This window comes from Coregonus clupeaformis, chromosome 16, assembly GCF_020615455.1.
Source record: "Coregonus clupeaformis isolate EN_2021a chromosome 16, ASM2061545v1, whole genome shotgun sequence".
Classification (NCBI taxonomy): Eukaryota; Metazoa; Chordata; class Actinopteri; order Salmoniformes; family Salmonidae; genus Coregonus; species Coregonus clupeaformis.
In genome coordinates this window covers 32,868,851-32,889,962 of record NC_059207.1, presented here as the reverse complement: position 1 = coordinate 32,889,962, position 21,112 = coordinate 32,868,851, and the positions used below count along the sequence as shown (strand labels likewise).

Sequence of the window (21,112 nt, the reverse complement as noted above, 5' to 3'; positions counted from 1 at the left end):
GACAGGGAATTTTTCCTAGGATTAAATGTCAGGAATTGTGAAAAACTGAGTTTAAATTTATTTGGCTAAGGTGTATGTAAACCTCCGACTTCAACTGTATATCTATCTAGATCCGTGGATGCCATGGCGCCGTGAAGAAACCTAGGCATGGAGCTCTGTAAATATTGTACATATTTTTGTGTTTTTTACCCATTTGTTTTACAAAATGTTTAGTTTTTGTTAAAAAATGAGTTTTATTGCATATATCTGGTGTCTTTGAGCCACGGATTTGCAGATTGACTGACAGGATAAATCGTTTTTGTCTTGGCTAGCTGGCTAATGTTTTTGTTTGAAAAATGCAACTGGACACTTTTTTGTTTCACTTGGCTGTCAGTTCCTGATCCTTTGAGAAAATCATTTCAGGAGTGTCTTGAAGCGTGAGAGGAATGGGAGATAAAGGAATACAGCAGTGCTGAGGCAGAGGGCTCGTAGTGAGGACGACTGGCTACTATTCTGAACTGTGTGGTGAGCTTTCTGGTACCCAGAGCTGCTGGGGCATCATCCAAGTGGGTGCTACAGAGTGGAAGAGGAAAAGTCCAGTGGCTATAAGACTTAGGCTGGTCCCCTCTGATCATCAGCAAACTTCTTGGGGTTAACAGCAGAGGGATTGTAATGAAAGCTGAGTCGGGTCTGAGTCTGACAGTTCTAAGTAACTGATAATATTCCATATGCAATAATTCCACGTTAACATTTTAGTCATTTAGCAGACACTCTCAGGATACACAGTATAACCAGATCTTGTAAGTTATGAAAAGACCAGTTTATATTTAATCTGTTCCAATTCCATTTCAATAGTCTGTAATGTACTCTTGTAGTGTTCCCTGTTGTTTCTGGAACACTAACGCTGATTTGACAGACCCCTTCACAGGAACCAAAATGATGCAATTCACTGGATGTCAGAAGTGGTCATTTTTTTATACAGTATAAACACAGGCAGTTGGAGTCATGCAGGGGTGGAAAGAGTACTGAAATATCCTACTCTAGATATTACCCCAGGCTATTGTGAGGGGGTATTTTATTAAATGATTTGTCAATGATTGAGCCTGATCTATGTCCTCAGGAGCAGTCATGCAATTTGTTGTTAATGGCATTAACCATTCCCAGATTAAGCCTAAAAGTGTACATTTTACCATTCATGTTCCAGTGTTACTTAATCAATGATGTGTGCATCCTCTCTCAGCAAAGACCCTTTGGAAATACATTTGTTGCTGTGTAAACAGCATTCATGGCCAAAACAAACACATGACCACTTCAACACAAAGGGACTTTTATTTCAAGAACATATGTACGTTTATTGTTCATTCTTTCCATGAAACCATCAGATGCCTGGTAGACATCTTAGTAATATGATCCGCTGTTTTACATTTCCATTCAGTAGAAAGGAAAATGAAAGATAACACTACATATTGAGATTAGGATTCAGATCAATGTGTAAAGCCTCTTGGTAAATTAATGTAAACAGAATAATTTTACTTGATCTACATAATGTTCCATTTCAAACCATCCGAAATATATACAATTTTTGTAAAAAACAGATAATAAGCAATCACATTTCTCAAACATAAATCTAAATCCAGCCAGCATCACTGTCATTAAACTGTTGCATAATTCTGAAAAGATGTACCGATGTACACTGAGGAAAGCTCAGCATCTATTTACATGAGAATGTTTAAAGACGTGAGATTGTTTCTAAATAAATGACAGATCCAATGCAACAACATCCATGCAAGCTTGAGTGCTAGCTGTGAGTGGAGAGACCTATATGAGGAAGAAAGCAAGGGCAAGCCAGTGCATGATTTGGCATCAGATGGTGTCCATGCCCCGTGAGAATGAAGAGCCGAAGCCTAGTCCCATGCCTCTCTGAGTGTGGGTCTGGGACCTGGCCATCTCGTACTGAACGTCAAGGTTATGGAACATCTCCTCCTGCTGCTGCAGGGTCTTCAGGCCTTCGTCGTTGAGTGGCTTTGAGGCCTCGCCTTCCTCCTCCCCCTGACAAGACAGACACCACAGTGTTAGAAATGCAAGGCTCTACAGCATGGTACACACTCAAATGAGAAAATAAAAGGCCTCCGTTATACATACTTTGATGCCCATCAGTTTACGAAATTTAACATTTTGGTCCTTATTTCCAAAGTTCAGCTTCTCCCACAACTCAGCTGTCTGTGACTTGTCCTTCAAAACAAACAATTTGCATGCATTAGTAACTTGCAACAATCATGCCACCATGAGCAAAGTTGAATGTTTTTTTCAACATTTATTTTCATTAAGTCACTAGTTCTACATTCCAGAGGTTACAAAGCAAAGTAAAGCTAATCTGCTCCATCAAATAACCAGTGTACTACTTACTGCACTACATTTTCTGTATAGCATAAACTCTTACCCCTTCCTTCTTTCCCTGCCAGAGCTTCTTCCTTTTCTTCTCCTGCTCAGCAAACTTCATGGGGTTAACAGCAGAGGGATTGTAATAACTGGGCACAGCAATGCCAGTCTCTGCTAAGGTTTTGGCTTGTAGGGCTGCCATCTGCGCTGCCATGGCGATCTGGGGCGTGACCTGGGTCCCTGAGGCCAGGAGAGCTGCCACATTGAGGACAGGGTTGGTAGCAGCTGCAGCAGCAACTACTACTGTGTCAGACAGCACGGGAGCTGGAACTAGAAATGCAAAAGTGGGTATCAGTTAGTGACCAGTTTCTATGGTTTTACTCACTTTGAATTCATTTTTTGTAGGTGTAATTGATGGCAGAAGAGAGTGTCTCACCTGCAGGTACCTCCTGATGCTGCTGTTTCTCCAACATCTCCTTTTCTTTCTGCTCTTGCAGTTTCTTTGCCCTTTCCAACCTGGAGATAGAGGAGAGTGAAGAGTTCATATTTGTCAGCCAGGCTTTGGGAGCAAAATTAGAGATTGTCTACTACTTAAACAAGTACAAGAAGTCCCGATACGACCTACACAGAGTCATCAAACAAGCAAAAGGACAATATAGGAATAAGGTGGAATCATACTACACAGGCTCCGACGCCTGCTGCATGTGGTAGGGGCTACAGTCCATTACAGAAGGAAGACCCAACTGTGATCTGCCCAACGATGCCCCTCTTCCAGACGAACAATGCATTTTATGGACGAGTCGACAATAACACCGTACCATGCGTGAGCACCCCCACCGACCCAGAGGACTGGGAGAGCTCGCTTTGAGGCAGACATGAGTAAGGTCAATCGGGTCAACACTCACAAGGCCGCAGGGCCGGACGACATTTCCAGGGGGCGTTCTCTGAGCATCCGCAGATCAGCTGGCAGGCATATTCATGTAAAATGTTCAACCTCTCCTTGTCCAGTCTGTAAACCCCACTACCATAATTTCTGTTCCCAAGAACTAAGGCTTCATGCCACAATGACTACCACCACCCTGTAGCACTCACATCTGTAATCATGCTTTGTGGCTGGTTATGCACACATCAACTCCATCATCCTAGACCAGTGGTCACTAACCGGTCGATCGGAATCGACTGGTCGATCTCCAAGGCATTCCTAGTCGATCACCAAACATTTCTGTACAAAACCCAACGATAAAGCCTTGTGTTGCTATTATTATTTAAAAAATTTTACCCGCTGTTTGCGGTAGTTGCACTTGATTCAGCAGTCCTGGTGCCGAGAAATCAAAGTGTTCCCATTTTTAACCATTTCATGTGTCTGAAGTTAAAACTCTGCCTACCCGGTAGGCCTTGAGAGCAAATGAAGTGCACCTATAGGCCTACAGCTGGCCAATCAGATAGCTCAGATGACTGTGTCTGCAGTTTCCTAGAGCCATAGACTTAAAAAGAAGCCTTCGAACGCACAGCAAAGTTGATACTGCGAGATGACTAGAGACAACGAATACATCAAAAGAGCTGCTGTTTTTATGACTAAGTTAATGTTTAAGTTGTTATTCAGCACTGTCAACACTTTTATAAGCCATAAAATGTGTGTTCTCCCTACTTCCACTCACGCTACAACCAGCTGCAATGAATGAGTATAGCAAAATGTTCCGATAAGCTTGACCTATTATTAGCTGCGTGTCTTTTTTATATCATGGAATATTTCACTTTCTCTGGTCATAGGATTAACATGAATTGCTGCATGAGGCAGAAATAATGCAGTGCGACTTGAATTTCACCATCAGCTGGAAGACTGTCCCCTTTTCTCAGTGGAGGAAGGGAGAGCGAAGGGACGGTGAGTCGGATGAGATGCATCCTCACCGCTTCTCCCTCACTCCCCTCAGACTGAACAGATGCAGGCCTTCAGTCAAGTAAAAAAAAAAATCTATATATACACATACATACATACATACATACATACATACATACATACACACACACACAGTGAGGGAAAAAAGTATTTGAACCCCTGCTGATTTTGTACGTTTGCCCACTGACAAAGAAATGATCAGTCTATAATTTTAATGGTAGGTTTATTTGAACTGTGAGAGACAGAATATCAACAACAAAAAATCCAGAAAAACACATGTCAAAAATGTTATAAATTGATTTGCATTTTAATGAGGGAAATAACTATTTGACCCCCTCTCAATCAGAAAGATTTCTGGCTCCCAGGTGTCTTTTATACAGGTAACAAGCTGAGATTAGGAGCACACTCTTAAAGGGAGTGCTCCTAATCTCAGCTTGTTACCTGTATAAAAGACACCTGTCCACAGAAGCAATCAATCAATCAGATTCTAAACTCTCCACCATGGCCAAGACCAAAGAGCTCTCCAAGGATGTCAGGGACAAGATTGTAGACCTACACAAGGCTGGAATGGGCTACAAGACCATCGCCAAGCAGCTTGGTGAGAAGGTGACAACAGTTATAACTGAAACACAAAATAACTGTCAATCTCCCTCGGCCTGGGGCTCCATGCAAGATCTCACCTTGTGGAGTTGCAATGATCATGAGAACGGTGAGGAATCAGCCCAGAACTACACGGGAGGATCTTGTCAATGATCTCAAGGCAGTTGGGACCATAGTCACCAAGAAAACAATTGGTAACACACTACGCCGTGAAGGACTGAAATCCTGCAGCGCCCGCAAGGTCCCCCTGCTCAAGAAAGCACATATACAGGGCCGTCTGAAGTTTGCCAATGAACATCTGAATGAGTCAGAGGAGAACTGGGTGAAGGTGTTGTGGTTAGATGAGACCAAAATCGAGCTCTTTGGCATAATAATAAATAATATGCCATTTAGCAGACGCTTTTATCCAAAGCGACTTACAGTCATGCGTGCATACATTTTTGTGTATGGGTGGTCCCGGGGATCGAACCCACTACCATGGCGTTACAAGCGCCGTGCTCTACCAGCTGAGCTACAGAGGACCACAGTATTGTGGCATCAACTCAACTCGCCGTGTTTGGAGTAGGAGGAATGCTGCCTATGACCCCAAGAACACCATCCCCACTGTCAAACATGGAGGTGGAAACATTATGCTTTGGGGGTGTTTTTCTGCTAAGGGGACAGGACAACTTCACTGCATCAAAGGGACGATGGACGGGGCCATGTATCGTCAAATCTTGGGTGAGAACCTCCTTCCCTCAGCCAGGGCATTGAACATGGGTCGTGGATGGGTATCCCAGCATGACAATGACCCAAAACACATGGCCAAGGCAACAAAGGAGGGGCTCAAGAAGAAGCACATTAAGGTCCTGGAGTGGCCTAGCCAGTCTCCAGACCTTATTCCATTAGAAAATCTGTGGAGGGAGCTGAAGGTTTGAGTTGCCAAACGTCAGCCTCGAAACCTTTATGACTTGGAGAAGATCTGCAAAGAGGAGTGGAACAAAATCCCTCCTGAGATGTGTGCAAACCTGGTGGCCAACTACAAGAAACGTCTGACCTCTGTGATTGCCAACAAGGGTTTTGCCACCAAGTACTAAGTCATGTTTTGCAGAGGGGTCAAATACTTATTTCCCTCATTAAAATGCAAATCAATATATAACATTTTTGACATGCGTTTTTCTGGATTTTGTTGTTGTTATTCTGTCTCTCACTGTTCAAATAAACCTACCATTAAAATTATAGACTGATCATTTATTTGTCAGTGGGCAAACGTACAAAATCAGCAGGGGATCAAATACTTTTTTCCCCCTCACTGTACCTCTCACTCCAGTATCCCTGCACATTGTAAATATGGTATTGGAACTGACCCTGTATATAGCTTCTTATTTCTTTCTATTTCTGGTGTGTTTTTGTTCTACCTTATGTTATTTTTAGTACTACATTGATATTGATTACCGCATTGTTGGGTTTGGAGCTTGCAAGAAAGGCATTTCACATTTCACTTGTTCTGTGACATTAAAACATTAACTACCTAATAGAGACACTCAACAAACAAATCTTCAGCCTCACAGTTCCTCTAAGCTGCTGCGGTACCTTCTGGCCAGGGCCTCCTGTGCGTCCATGGCAGTGTTTCTGCCCCGGAAAGCCGGGGGGCTCACAGATCTGCTACGACTCTTCTCTTTTCTGCGCACTTTCTCAGTCTTCTTCTTCCGCTCCCTAAAGAGACATAGCATTTCAAGATCCACAGAAAGATATGCATTCACACACACACGGTTACAAACTGACAGAGGGGCAAACGTTAGGCACACAGGAGTGGTTACCAATAGGGGTGTGAACGTTTAAACGACATTGGGATTGGTAACATATAGAAAAAAATCCCTAACTGAACCATGTTTTTTTTTAAACAAAGTTACAATCACAGTGCAGTCATCACAAAACTACCATTAACAGGTCCTGATCATCATCATAAAGGGAAAAATAAAAATGTAACAAATACCTAATGCAACAATGCTGTAACGTTAGTAGGAGACATGCATCTTTTAAATTATTTGCCACGGATACAAAGTGCTCCACACGTCATCGTCGTTAACAGTTGGGAAAATGGCAGAGTGAGACAAGGAAGCGACATCAGCGAAGTCCTGTATGGCAATACTTTGAGAAGTTAAATGAGAAGGTGATGCAATGCAAACTTTGTGAGGTGGAATTGAGCTACAGTGGCAGAACAGGTGCAATGCTGAAAAGGAGTCACCATGAGACCCAACTCGTTGCTGGCAGCAGTGCGATAAGGGAAGGAGTGAGAAAATCACAACAATGATTACAGAAATGATTGCAGTATGCATCCATTGTCAATGCACAATTGGCCCAGCGTCGTCCAGGGTAGGGGAGGGAATGGCCGGCAGGGGATGTAGCTCAGTTGGTAGAGCATGGCGTTTGCAACGCCAGGGTTGTGGGTTCGATAAAATAATGTATGTGCTAACTGTAAGTCGCTCTGGATAAGAGCGTCTGCTAAAATGACTAAAATGTAAATGTCAATGGTAGAGGATGTCGGCTTCAATACCCCCTAATGACATATCTAGAACAAGACTACAAGATAACATGTCGAAAAACCGTGACAGCTCGATGGAGAAATTGTATGGTGATTGCTCTGCAAGTACAAAGTGCGAGCTCTCAAACACCATACGTGGTGGCATTAACAGATTGTGGGATGTATAAGAGCACGCGGTCATACATCACTACAACGAGACATCAAATTGATGAGAAGTGGGACATGAAGTACATACTGACAACATGGAGGAGAGGCACACAACAGAGAACCTAAAACGGCATTAATACCATCTTTGCTGAGTGGGTGGGGGACAGCTGTAAGGAGAGCGCTGTCTGGTAGGGTTTCCACTAGTTACCACAGACACAAAGTCAAAATAGGCTATATCGTAAGAATTCATGAAAACAAAATGTTGATTTAGGGTTAGGCATAAGGTCAGCAGTGTGGTTAGGTTTAAAATGATAGAAGATCAATTGTAGAAATAGGCGGGGTTAATTACTTTGTGGCTGTGGTAACTAGACGACAGAACGATAGGAAGCCAGGACTGCGGTAGATTGAACTGCATTGCCGCCTAAGCTTTTCAACCAAAACAACGGCAGTCACATCCCTAGTTACCAAAGACAAACACAGAAAATGGTAGGGAAAGCAGCAAGCGAAACCCACCTGCTTTTGCTCCTGCTCCTGTGGCGGTGTTTGGTCTTTGAACCCGACCGGGACCTGGCCCTCTTCTTCTTCTCCCGCGGGGATCGCGAACTCCGTTTGTCCCGACTTCTGCTGCGATGACGTCTAAAACAGTATGTAAATACATTTTGGGGAGAAACATTATACATGCAAATCACTCTTCCCAGTTTACTATGACCAGTTTCAATACATATCAAGACATCATGTAGCATCTCCCTGAGCCTAGACCCACCTGTCCCGTGAGTGTGACCTGGAGTGGCTCCGTCCCTTCTTGTCTTTGCGCCGGTGTCGCTCCTCCCCATTCTCTGCAGAAAGTCTCTCCCTGCCCCTCTCAGTCTGCTCCGGCTGCTCATCCGGCTTGCTGTGAGATTTTGATGGCTTCTCAGACTCCCTCCTTCGTGCCTGTTTTAAGAAGAAGTTGTCTCTTTCAGGAAAATAGTGCAACAAAGAGCGTTAGTACAACGGTTTGATACAGAAAATACCAAAGCATGTTGAGAACTCTTGCTCAGTTCAGACATACATTCCCCTCATTAAGTCTGATCACCAGAAACCGACCATACAGTGCCTTCGGAAAGTATTCAGACCACTTTACTTTTTCCACATTTTGTTACGTTACAGCCTTATTCTAAAATTGATTAAATAAATGAAAATCCTCAATCTACACACAATACACCATAATGACAAAGCGAAAAACAGGTTTAGAATTTTTGCAAATGTATTAAAAATGTAAAACTGAAATACCTTATTTACATAAGTATTCAGACCCTTTGCTATGAGACTCAAAATTGAGCTCAGGTGCATCCTGTTTCCATTGATCATCCTTGAGATGTTTCTATAACTTGGAGTCCACCTGTGGTAAATTCAATTGATTGGACATGATTTGGAAAGGCACACCTGTCTATAGAAAAGGTCCCACAGTCGACAGGGCATGTCCGAGCAAAAACCAAGCCATGAGGTCAGTAGAGCTCCGAGACAGGATTGTGTCGAGGCACAGAATGGAAAAAGTTTGGAACCACCAAGACTCTTCCTAGAGCTGGCCGCCCAGCCAAACTGAGCAATCGGCGAGAAGGGCCTTGGTCAGGGGGGTAACAAAGAACCAGATGGTCACTCAGAGAGCTCCAGAGTTCCTCTGTGAAGATGGGAGAACCTTCCAGAAGGACATCTCTGCAACACTCCACCAATCAGGCCTTTATGGTAGAGTGGCCAGACGGAAGCCACTCTTCAGTAAAAGGCACCTTGGAGTTTGCCAAAAGGCACCTAAAGACTCTCAGACCATGAGAAACAAGATTCTCTGGTCTGATGAAACCAAGATCGAACTCTTTGGCCTGAATGCCAAGCGTCACGTCTGGAAGAAACCTGGCACCATCCCTACGGTGAAGCACGGTGGTGGTAGCATCATGCTGTGGGGATGTTTTTCAGCGGCAGGGACTGGGAGACTAGTCAGGATCGAGGCTAAGATGAACGCAGCAAAGTACAGAGAGATCCTTGATGAAAACCTGCTCCAGAGCGCTCAGGACCTCAGACTGGGGTGAAGGTTCACATTTTACATTTACATTTTAGTCATTTAGCAGACACTCTTATCCAGAGCGACTTACAGTTAGTGAGTGGCCACTCTAAAATGCAAAGGCCATGCTCTACCAACTGAGCTACATCCCTGCCGGCCATTCCCTCCCCTACCCTGGACGACGCTGGACCAATTGTGCACCGCCCCATGGGTCTCCCAGTCGCAGCCAGCTACGACAGAGCCTGGATTCGAACCAGGATCTCTAGTGACACAGCTAGCACTGCGATGCAGTGCCTTAGACCACTGCGCCACTCGGAATACACCTTCCATCAGGACAACAACCCTAAGCACACAGCCAAGACAACGCATGAGTGGCTTCGGGACAAGTCTCAATGTCCTTGAGTGGCCCAGCCAGAGCCCAGACTCGATCTAACATCCCCGGAGACCTGAAAATAGTTGTGCAGCAACGCTTCCCATCCAACCTGACAGAGCTTGAGAGGATCTGCAGAGAAGAATGGGAGAAACTCCCCAAATACAGGCGTGCCAAGCCTGTAGTGTCATACCCAAAAAGACTCGAGGCTGTAATCGCTGCCACAGGTGCTTGAACAAAGTACTGAGTAAAGGGTCTAAATACTTTTTATTTAGATTTTTTCTTCAAAAATGTCTAAAAACAAGGTTTTGCTTTGTCATTATCGGGTATTGTGTGTAGATTGATGACAATTATAATTATTTTAAATATATTTTAGAATAAGGCTGTAACCTAACAAAATGTGGGAAAAGTCAAGGGGTCTGAATACTTTCCAAATGCACTGTATGTCAAAAGTATAAACGGCTTGAAGGAGCTACACTGTCAGTATACTTTTTAAATGTTTGTTTAATATTTTTATTTTACTCTTTACAGCTTGATAGTCTAACTGGAGAGAAATTTGAAATTGAATTGCCCTCCAAGTCCAAGTATACTGAACAAAAATATAAAAAATAATAATTGCAAAATATTATTGTGTTACAGTTCCGAAAAGGAAATCAGTCCATTTAAATAAATTCATTAGACCCTAATCTATGGATTTTACATGACTGGGAATACAGATATGCATTTATTGGTCACAGATCATTTTTTTTTTTTTTTTTTATGGTACGGGCATGGATCAGAAAACCATTCAATATATGGTGTGACCACCATTTGCCTCATGCAGTGCGACTCATCTCCTTCGCAAAAAGTTGATCAGGCTGTTGATTGTGCCCTGTGGAATGGTTGTGCAAAGTTGCTGGATATTGGCAGGAACTGGAACACTCTGTCGTACATATTGATCCAGAGCATCCCAAACATGCTCAATGGGTGACATGTCTGGTGAGTATGCAGGCCATGGAAGAACTGGGACATTTTCAACTTCCAGGAATTGTATACAGATCCTTGCATTGTCATGCTGAAACATGAGGTGATGGCGGAGGATGAATGACACAACAATGAGCCTCAGGGTCTCGTCACCGTATCTATGCATTCAAATTGCCATAGATAAAATGCAAGTGTGTTCATTGTCCGTAGTTTATGCCTTCCCATACCATAACCCCACATGGGGCAAACTGTTCACAATGTTGACAGGGGCAAACCGCTCGCCCACACGACGCCATACACGTGGCCTGCGGTTGCGAGGCTGGTTGGATGTACTGCCAAGTTCTCTAAAACGACGCTGGAGGCACATATTGTAGAGAAATTAACATTTACATTATCTGGCAACAGCGCTGGCGGACATTCCCTTTGGCAGTGTGCCAATTGCACACTCCCTCAAAACTTGAGACCTCTATAGCATTGAGTTGTGTGACAAAACTACATTTTAGAGTGGCCTTTTATTGTCCCCAGCACAAGGTGTACCTGTGTAATGATCATGCTGTTTAATCAGCTTCTTGAAATGCCACACCTGTCAGGTGGATGGATTATCTTGGCAAAGGAGAAATGCTCACTAACATGGATGCAAACAAATTTGTGCACAAAATTTGAGAGATAAGCTTTTTGTGCGTATGGAACATTTCTGGGATCTTTTATTTCAGCTCATGAAACATAGGACCAACACTTTACATGTTGCGTTTATATTTTTGTTCAGTGTATTTAGACTAGTAGATCCCTAACTTGTAGTGCAGTATGAAAATGTATGCACTCACTAACTGTAAGTCACTCTGGATAAGAGTGTCTGCTAAATGACTAAAATGTAAATATGTTCTGTCATGTCCACCACCTACTCAAGTGCACCAAGTAAGTACAGCCACTTCTACTTAGTTTTGGTTCAAATATATAAATGGTAGGTAGATGTTTTAAAAGCCTTAAATAGTACGCCAAACTCAATGTAGATTACCGTGGATCATCTCAGAGACAGCTTTAATAGCTTAGTTTTAGTTCATGTAACACTACATTCCCCATCTACAAGTGCAGATTTCAAAAGGCGGGCTAAGAATGAATTGGATTAATGTCTTTGAGTAATTGTAATAACAATGCAGCTTGAATTGAACCCAGTAATAGGCTATAAAATATGCTAAAGTTAATTTCCTTTATTTTCTTAATTCTAGGAGGCAAGTATGAGTTTGAATGGCTGATAGTTACCTGTCCGAGTAGTAGGCATATAATTTTGCTATGTCAGCAGCGTCTTCAGTTCAGTGTCTCTTCGTGCTTTAGCACGCTGAGTATAATTTATTGTAGAAATGTTATCATGTGATCTACACACAGGATTTATTAAAAAGAAAAAAAATCTCCTACATATTCAATCTTCACCATCTAGTACGGACGGCTACACTTAAAAAGTGACAGGTCCAAGAAGGATAAGTTCATGTAAAGAAAACAATGTATACATATTTTTTCAATTTAATTGATTCCATGCCCATCTTGAAATCTCTTAAGCTTTGATTCAGGTTAAATAGCCTACACTGTTGTTTGGTACTTACCATGATCTAAGACACAAAAAAAAGGAAAACTATCGACATTCAAGTTGGTGACAATGCTGTACTTTTAGTTCACTAAAATGAACTAATATTAGTTACCTCTTTGCTCCTGCTCCGACTTCGTCTGTGCTTTTTGTCACCTGTAAAAGTAACAAAACGGATTGGTGAGAACAATGACCAATTCTATTGCACTGTCAAGTTAGGGTTGCCATAGCCCTAGAGAGCTCACTGTCATGTAAACAGTTAAAACTGCAACGTCACTTTTTGAGCGACCCGACCAAATTCACATAGAAATGCGAGTTAGACTCATCACTCATCGAAAGCAAGTCCAAGAAGCGAGAGATCTGTTCTATCTGCGCTATTTCTATGCTTCCCGTTCTTAAGTTTCATTTTAGCGTAATTTACTTTCAGGTTGTGTACAACAGCTTCAAAAAGCTGAAAATATTATATTTTTGGTTATTGAAAGGATATTTCACAGTGGTTTAGACAGTACAATGATTCTCTACACTATACAGTTTGTCACAAACTGAAATTAGACTAACTATTAGAATTTTTGCAACCAGGAAATTGTGGCGCCATTTCTGCATACTGCACCTTTAACAACAGTAAGTACAGTAACACTATTTTAAACAGTAACACTCCATCTTAGAGCATAACATTGGAGAAGCATTTGAGTTGTCATGCTGAAATGACTGTACTAGGCTTGGGCGGTATCCAGCTTTTCATATTGTCATACTGTTGTGATGCATGCTTTTCTGAAGGAAGAGCAGCATGTACAGTGAGGGAAAAAAGTATTTGATCCCCTGCTGATTTTGTACGTTTGCCCACTGACAAAGACATGATCAGTCTATAATTTTAATGGTAGGTTTATTTGAACAGTGAGAGACAGAATAACAACAAAAAAATCCAGAAAAACGCATGTCAAAAACGTTATAAATTGATTTGCATTTTAAATGAGGGAAATAAGTATTTGACCCCTCTGCAAAACATGACTTAGTACTTGGTGGCAAAACCCTTGTTGGCAATCACAGAGGTCAGACGTTTCTTGTAGTTGGCCACCAGGTTTGCACACATCTCAGGAGGGATTTTGTCCCACTCCTCTTTGCAGATCTTCTCCAAGTCATTAAGGTTTCGAGGCTGACGTTTGGCAACTCAAACCTTCAGCTCCCTCCACAGATTTTCTATGGGATTAAGGTCTGGAGACTGGCTAGGCCACTCCAGGACCTTAATGTGCTTCTTCTTGAGCCCCTCCTTTGTTGCCTTGGCCGTGTGTTTTGGGTCATTGTCATGCTGGAATACCCATCCACGACCCATTTTCAATGCCCTGGCTGAGGGAAGGAGGTTCTCACCCAAGATTTGACGGTACATGGCCCCGTCTATAGTCCCTTTTGATGCAGTGAAGTTGTCCTGTCCCCTTAGCAGAAAAACACCCCGAAAGCATAATGTTTCCACCTCCATGTTTGACGGTGGGAATGGTGTTCTTGGGGTCATAGGCAGCATTCCTCCTCCTCCAAACACGGCGAGTTGAGTTGATGCAAAAGAGCTCGATTTTGGTCTCATCTGACCACAACACCTTCACCCAGTTCTCCTCTGAATCATTCAGATGTTCATTGGCAAACTTCAGACGGCCCTGTATATGTGCTTTCTTGAGCAGGGGGACCTTGCGGGCGCTGCAGGATTTCAGTCCTTCACGGCATAGTGTGTTACCAATTGTTTTCTTGGTGACAATGGTCCCAGCTGCCTTGAGATCATTGACAAGATCCTCCCGTGTAGTTCTGGGCTGATTCCTCACCGTTCTCATGATCATTGCAACCCCACGAGGTGAGATCTTGCATGTAGCCCCAGGCCGAGGGAGATTGACAGTTATTTTGTGTTTCTTCCATTTGCGAATAATCACACCAACTGTTGTCACCTTCTCACCAAGCTGCTTGGTGATGGTCTTGTAGCCCATTCCAGTCTTGTGTAGGTCTACAATCTTGTCCCTGACATCCTTGGAGAGCTCTTTGGTCTTGGCCATGGTGGAGAGTTTAGAATCTGATTGATTGATTGCTTCTGTGGACAGGTGTCTTTTATACAGGTAACAAACTGAGATTAGGAGTACTCCCTTTAAGAGTGTGCTCCTAATCTCAGCTCGTTACCTGTATAAAAGACACCTGGGAGACAGAAATCTTTCTGATTGAGAGGGGGTCAAATACTTATTTCCCTCATTAAAATCCAAATCAATTTATAACATTTTTGACATGCGTTTTTCTGGATTTTGTTGTTGTTATTCTGTCTCTCACTGTTCAAATAAACCTACCATTAAAATTATAGACTGATCATTTCTTTGTCAGTGGGCAAACGTACAAAATCAGCAGGGGATCAAATACTTTTTTCCCTCACTGTATACACGGAGCAGATGGGAGAAGAGCGGCATAGAAAAAAAACGTACGTAGGAAGCACAGGGAAAATATGGCAGCTGTACAGAACTCATCCAGAGCTCGTTGACTTCTGGCAGGATGCCATTATAAGATAACTATTAATTATTAATTTAATTAATTATAACTGATGGCAAACATTTAGTAGTGAATTGCATACTAGTGTAACTTCATCACCTCATGTGCGCCACACAACAGAGACTGGCCGACAGATATAGAACGCTATGGACTCACCAGCTCCCTTTCTCCCATTTACAAATAAACACGTGACTGGCTCAAATGTTCTGGGGAACTACGGTAAGCTTCATCATTTAAAATAAGGTGACCGGTGAAATGAAAAACGCAATCTGCTTTATCTGCTAAGGTATTGCACAAGATGACTGCAGGTAACAACTTAAAAAGTAGCTACAAATACTCAAATGTATTTAAAAACTTCAAAGAAATCATTTTGACGGAATTGAAAAACCACCCCGTGGCTTTTACCAAATACCCCGGCATACGGTGTCTGAGGGTGGAAGGTATGTGTAAAAAAATTTATTGGGCACTGTTCGGCGATGCAAACGGCGCATTCCCAATCTGAAGTCTACCGATTACGGATATACCTTCAGGCGTGGGAAAAGTGTAACCAAACAGGCACAGGTCGGGAAATAACATGCAAGGTGGGTATATGTTATACAACTAGACCTGAGTTCCACTCATTCTAGAACCTGGGCTAGGGTTGCCTCTGATGAGTCACCTGTTGTACTTGACTATTTTGGACTTTCCTGTCAACAACTTACAGCTGCTGCCCTAAGCTTATGTCAAAAGACAAATGCCATGACCAGTTGGCCTGGGATCTGAAGATAGATGTGTGACCTACCAAGTGACCTGAATGTGTTAAATTGAGCTACAAACAATATTATGCTTGGCGGTGTCAGAGGAAGGCCCAAAATAATTGTCCAAGACTCCAGTCACCCAAGTCATAGAGTGTTCTCTCTGCTACCGCACGGAAAGTGGTACCGGAGCGCCAAGTCTAGGACCAAAAGGCTCCTTAACAGCTTCTACTCCCAAGCCATAAGACTGCTGAACAATTAATAAAATAGCCACCTGGACTATTTGCATTGACCCCCCCCATTTGTTTTTACACTGCTGCTACCCGCTGATTATTATCTATGCATAGTCACTTTACCCCTACCTACATGTACAAATTACCTCGACTAACCTGTACCCTCGCACATTGACTCGGTACCGGTACCCCCTGTATACAGCCTCGTTATTGTTATTTTATTGTGTTACTAAGTTTATTTAGTAAATATTTTCTTCACTCTTTCTTGAACTGCATTGTTGGTTAAGGGCTTGGATTTGATTATCAAATTCTGTGCCTTTAACTTACTTGATTTGCGCTTTCGGTCCCTGGAGCGTGACCTCGATCGTGAATGGTGGTGTTTGGAGCTTCTGGGTGATTTGGTTGATTCCATAATGTGTTTTCTTCTGTCCGTATAAAGAGAGCCCATCAAGGGTAGCAAGTCAGTCGAATCGGCGTCACGGGCCTAAATTGAAGAAAGCACACACACACACACTATTCAACCTTACAGTTATTGCTCCTTTAAAGCAGCAATCTGTGATGACTGTTTCAGCACAAAACAGTGTCCCCACCACTAGGTTTGAGCTGCGTTAGTATGAGTCTCTACGATTCCCAGAGGCTGATTTTGTTCTTGTGTAGGAGGTAATCTGTGACAAAATATCAACAGAGTGTTATTAACCCAAATTTCAGTACGCTGGTCTGTATGTCGGTTTGTATTGTCAATGATGACGCAATTCACACGCGACTTACACAATATTGCCGCGTTCACATGCTAGTCGGAACTAGGAAACGCCGAAATTCCCGACTTTCTACCTGGTTGTAGTTATAAGTGTACGGTGTTCAACGAATCAGCAAGTCGGAAATGTCAGAGTTCCGACTAGCATATGAACGCGGCATCAGTCAACAACGGCAGAGTTTAACTGCAGCACAGACCAAACGTTGTCCCATGCAATCAGCTGGCACATTTCACAAGCACTTCCAGCTGATGGCGATGGAACGCGCTTTGGTTAATAACACTTGATATTTTGTCTCAGATTACCTCCTACATAAGGACAACGTTCCGTTACATTCGGCTATTGTTTACATATTGTGCATCACGTGAAATGCGTCAGGAGATGGAAAATACAAGCAACAGAACCTACTGGCGCCGCCAAAAGTCAGGTAAACACTACTGTGGTCACCCCATCTCCACTTCCTACCGCCCAAAGGACCAAGAACACGGACAACCGGTAAAGTACGTTTAAATATCATTGTATTCAACATTCTGGCTTGTAGAGACTACTGTTTTTTTTTTTAACAGCGACTTCTTTCAGACTGAGATCCATGGAGTAACCATGGGAACAGCCTGATGTTTAGGCAAACTAGACTCGTCAGTCACACCGACGCAACTGGACATACTGTACCTCCCTTACACTAACATTGATTCACTGAAGATTGCTCTTTGGGAAACAAATAACATCTCAGAAGTGACAAGCCCTCCTCCTGGACAGGTACTGGGTATGCAGGTATTTGTTCCAACCCTACCAATACACCCAATGAAGATCCTGATGGCCATGGGCAGCTGGTTTGTTAAAGTTGCACACCTATAAAAAGGGAGTCTGCAGCCCACACCGAGGCTACAAAACCAGTTCATGAATAATGAATAAAGGCGGTCGTTCTAAACAGAGATTAGTTAGCTAGATTGCAAGTGGCAAAACAACCACTCATTCATTGCTAAATTACCTAGATGGCTATCTTACGGCGTTAACTAGCTAGGTTTACTAAGTAACGGCTGTGCAAGCCAACTTTGACCAATAGCTATATGAAGGAGAATTTCAATTTATTTACTAAATCAACACGACATGCCAACCTGGTAAAAGCGACTTACCTAACTAATGGCGGTTAGCAGGCCAAATTATCTTTAGTTAGCTAGCTAACTTAACTAACCCTAAACTCGCTGGCTTGTCGACATGGCTGCCACTAGAGATCGTATTCTAATTCCTAATGCTATGGCTGCCACGGCCAGAGAGACGCCATCTTGATGAAACAACATCTTTAAAATAGCAATAGTTAACAAATTATATGAAGCCGATGGTAATGTATTTTGTAAACACTTACCGTCATGGTACACTTGAAGAACTCCCTAAAATTAGATTCGAGTTGTTCTTTCCGTGATGTCTGAGTTTAGTTCGATGTTCCAGTAGTAAAGGTTCTTCCAGTCTATTCTACACGCGAGAACCCGGATGACTCACCATTTGCGCATGCGCACACGTCTACCAAAGCTTGTGGAAAATTGTTAAGATGGCCATTTCAATTAGCTTCCTCTTCTTCTGATAGCGACTTCCGTAAATCTAGAGAGCGCAAATAAATATAAAAACACCATTATATTAGTTCATCAATGTCATGAAGTCCCAAACATGAGTAAAACCAAGAAGAGTATTATCAGAGAGGTGTTAAATAATCGTTTCTCTTTTTGGTCCCACTACACAGCTTCCGGAAGTAAGTAGAGTTTTGGTTCTCTCCTCTCTGGTGGGGGCAAAAATGTACAGTATCTCACCGGAGAAAGCATCAGAGCGAGCGAAACAGCGCCCCTCTGTCTCTGTATGTGTAGGCCATCTATCTGATGCTGTCTGGTCCAAAAGAGTATGACGTTGTTGCCGCCGATAGCGTTGAATGCAAGGGAAGCCAGCGAGCACTTGGCCTCCCTTGATAAAAAAAAAAAACAAGTATAAAATAATAGCCAATCAGCATTGAGCTAAACTGCGTGTGCTCAACTGTGAATGGTCCTGGCGCACCAAAAAAAAGTGTCAATGGAAGCCAGTTTGGATTTGGCTTCCCTCCTATCCAGGGTTGCCATGTCCTTGAGTTTCCAGTCAAATTAGGTTACTTCTAAGTTGCACCGCGGCCGCCATGGCTTTTCTCATAAAAAAAATATATATTTCACTGTGACCTGCTGCTGCTGACTATCAGTGAGTGAGTGGTGGGGAGGGCCGGAGGGGTGTGTGTGTTGCGAGAGTACTGCAGCAGGCAGCTTAGTCCACTATTGGCTAAGTCATGTAAGTGAGAGGAGACAGAGCAGCATGTGCGCAAGACATGACAACTTTTTACCAGTTGTAGGTTGGCTATTTAAATGGTCATTATGGAGACACCTGTTTTTTCCCCAACATGCTAGAACTGATGCGCATCAAGAACTAACGGCGACAAATCACTGGAAAACGACTTTGGCGCACTAGAGCGCATTAGATAATTTGCTCTGAGGTGGTTTAAACTTCAGTCTAATGTGGACTTTGCTTATGTAAAACGGTATCAAGTTAAGTGTTTTATGTATGCTCAGTTCTTAGGTCTCAGGGTTGTGCGAGTGGACATTTTAAATGGAAGTTATGGAACTCCCTTGTGTGCTTATGTTATAGGGAAAAGTCCTCAATGAAACTGACATTAAATGTGGACAATTATACATTTGCATCTGTTGGCCATCAAGTAGCCTATTAATTTATATGCCATTGAAGGCTACTGTAGGCTACCATTTGATACAATAAATATGTTGAAATGACTAGGCCTATATCACTGGAGTCCAGTGGCGGCTCCTGAAAAAATTCTCAGGAGGGGCAATTTTTCTGATGATTTAGGTGACCTACACACATTTAAAAAAAGATATGTCCAGCAACAACATGAAGACAGGGGCAGCATATAAGTCAATACCAGAAGCATTTATTGACTGATCTCAAAAGTGTTGGCTTACCAGGGTTGGTGGAGCCCTCAGTTTCATCTTTGCCTCGCAAAGCTAACTCAAACACTCCGCAAAACTTCACACACTGGATTAGCCGGCTGAGGATGTGGCGGTTCTTGCTAATGTCGTAGTAAATATATTTGTTATAGTGAATATGGAATATGATATGTTGAGTAAAATGTTGTGCTAAGATCTATTTAGGTCAGGAGCTGGTTATAAGTTCTGTTCCTATCCAATAACAATGGACAAAAGGGTCCTATCTTGTCAGCCTTGTCAGCAGGTGGCCAAGGACAACACCCACGCCATAGGCCTCTCAGTTCTTCCAACTCACGAGTTCTTGCTCTGAGGACACACACACACACAAACACACACACACACACACATCATCACTGTTAAACACACACACACACACATCATCACTGTTAAACACACACACACACACACACACACACACACAAAAATCCCCTCTCTTAGGCTGAACATTTGAAGACAGAGAACCCGACTCAGAGCCAATGCAACAGTGACAGTAGCCTGCAGGGGACCTCGCCCAACTCATCAGGACCAATCAGAAGATCAGAACTACTAGATTGAACCTACTTCATTTATTGCATAAAATGTCTGCACACAATGTTTCGGGGCTCTCTTCAGATAATAATAATAATAATAATAATAATAATGCCATTTAGCAGACGCTTTTATCCAAAGCGACTTACAGTCATGCGTGCATACATTTTTGTGTATGGGTGGTCCCGGGGATCGAACCCACTACCTTGGCGTTACAAGCACCATGCTCTACCAGCTGAGCTACAGAAAGTGGATACTCATGGATGCGCATTGCAATTGTAAAATGTCAACACAATTGGAGACACCACGTCATTTTTGGAGACATGTTATTGACAGTAAACTATTGTAGATGCGACTGCTAACTAAATAAAACATTTTAGCTGGCTAGCTAATCATCTTAGCTAAATGTGGGGCAAACAATTCAGTTATTTACCGTTAATTTGAGGGATTGGGGTGAAAGAAATCGAGTTACATAGTGATACTTTACGATATACTGTATTGACAATATCGCAATATTTTAGCGCTAGTTGGCTGTACCTGCACCAAAACACCATTATTGTTCCTTCATAGCTTGTTCTCAATCTTTTCACATTGGGAGCAAATTTGTTTTCAGCACTTTTATTTCCATGACTGATCAAAACTCGTTCTCATGGCTTTCTGATCCCTCTGCAACAGACATATGGTGCGCAATAAAATCACAGTATCGAATCGCAATACGTATAGAATCATGAGACTCGCAATGCTGATGCATATATCTTATCGTGAGGTTCCTGGCAATTCCCAGCCCAAGTTCATTTGCCACAACAAATCTCTTCGCTAGCAAACGCGATGTCTTCTCCAAAACGGCAATGTGTCTCCAGCAATGTTTACTTT

General features: G+C 42.7%; 1 protein-coding gene across 2 annotated transcripts; it reads right to left on the bottom strand.

The window, feature by feature from the left end:
• Positions 1–1,289: 1,289 nt before the first annotated feature.
• On the bottom strand, positions 1,290–18,219 carry LOC121584871 (arginine/serine-rich coiled-coil protein 2-like). Of its 2 annotated transcripts, none has more exons than XM_041901060.2 (10): positions 18,067–18,219; positions 16,279–16,435; positions 12,589–12,629; positions 8,290–8,459; positions 8,040–8,162; positions 6,404–6,550; positions 2,795–2,874; positions 2,420–2,688; positions 2,122–2,211; positions 1,290–2,028 (listed from the first exon to the last, which is right to left on the bottom strand). In XM_041901060.2, the coding sequence occupies exons 1-10, from the start codon at positions 18,070–18,072 to the stop codon at positions 1,843–1,845; spliced, it is 1,269 nt and encodes a 422-aa protein (XP_041756994.2). In that variant the 5' UTR covers positions 18,073–18,219; the 3' UTR covers positions 1,290–1,842. The 2 variants fall into 2 exon arrangements, with proteins under 2 accessions (XP_041756994.2, XP_045081626.1); XM_045225691.1 differs by having other exon boundaries at positions 6,428–6,550; positions 18,067–18,218.
• Between the last annotated feature and the right edge of the window lie 2,893 nt (positions 18,220–21,112).

Excerpts from the sequence above, each read along its gene's own strand:
- LOC121584871 (XM_041901060.2), bottom strand. Across the intron at positions 12,630-16,278 it reads GGACCGAAAGCGCAAATCAA|GTGACAAAAAGCACAGACGA; the intron begins GTAAGTTAAAGG and ends TTACTTTTACAG. Across the intron at positions 2,029-2,121 it reads GTAAACTGATGGGCATCAAA|GGGGAGGAGGAAGGCGAGGC; the intron begins GTATGTATAACG and ends CTGTCTTGTCAG.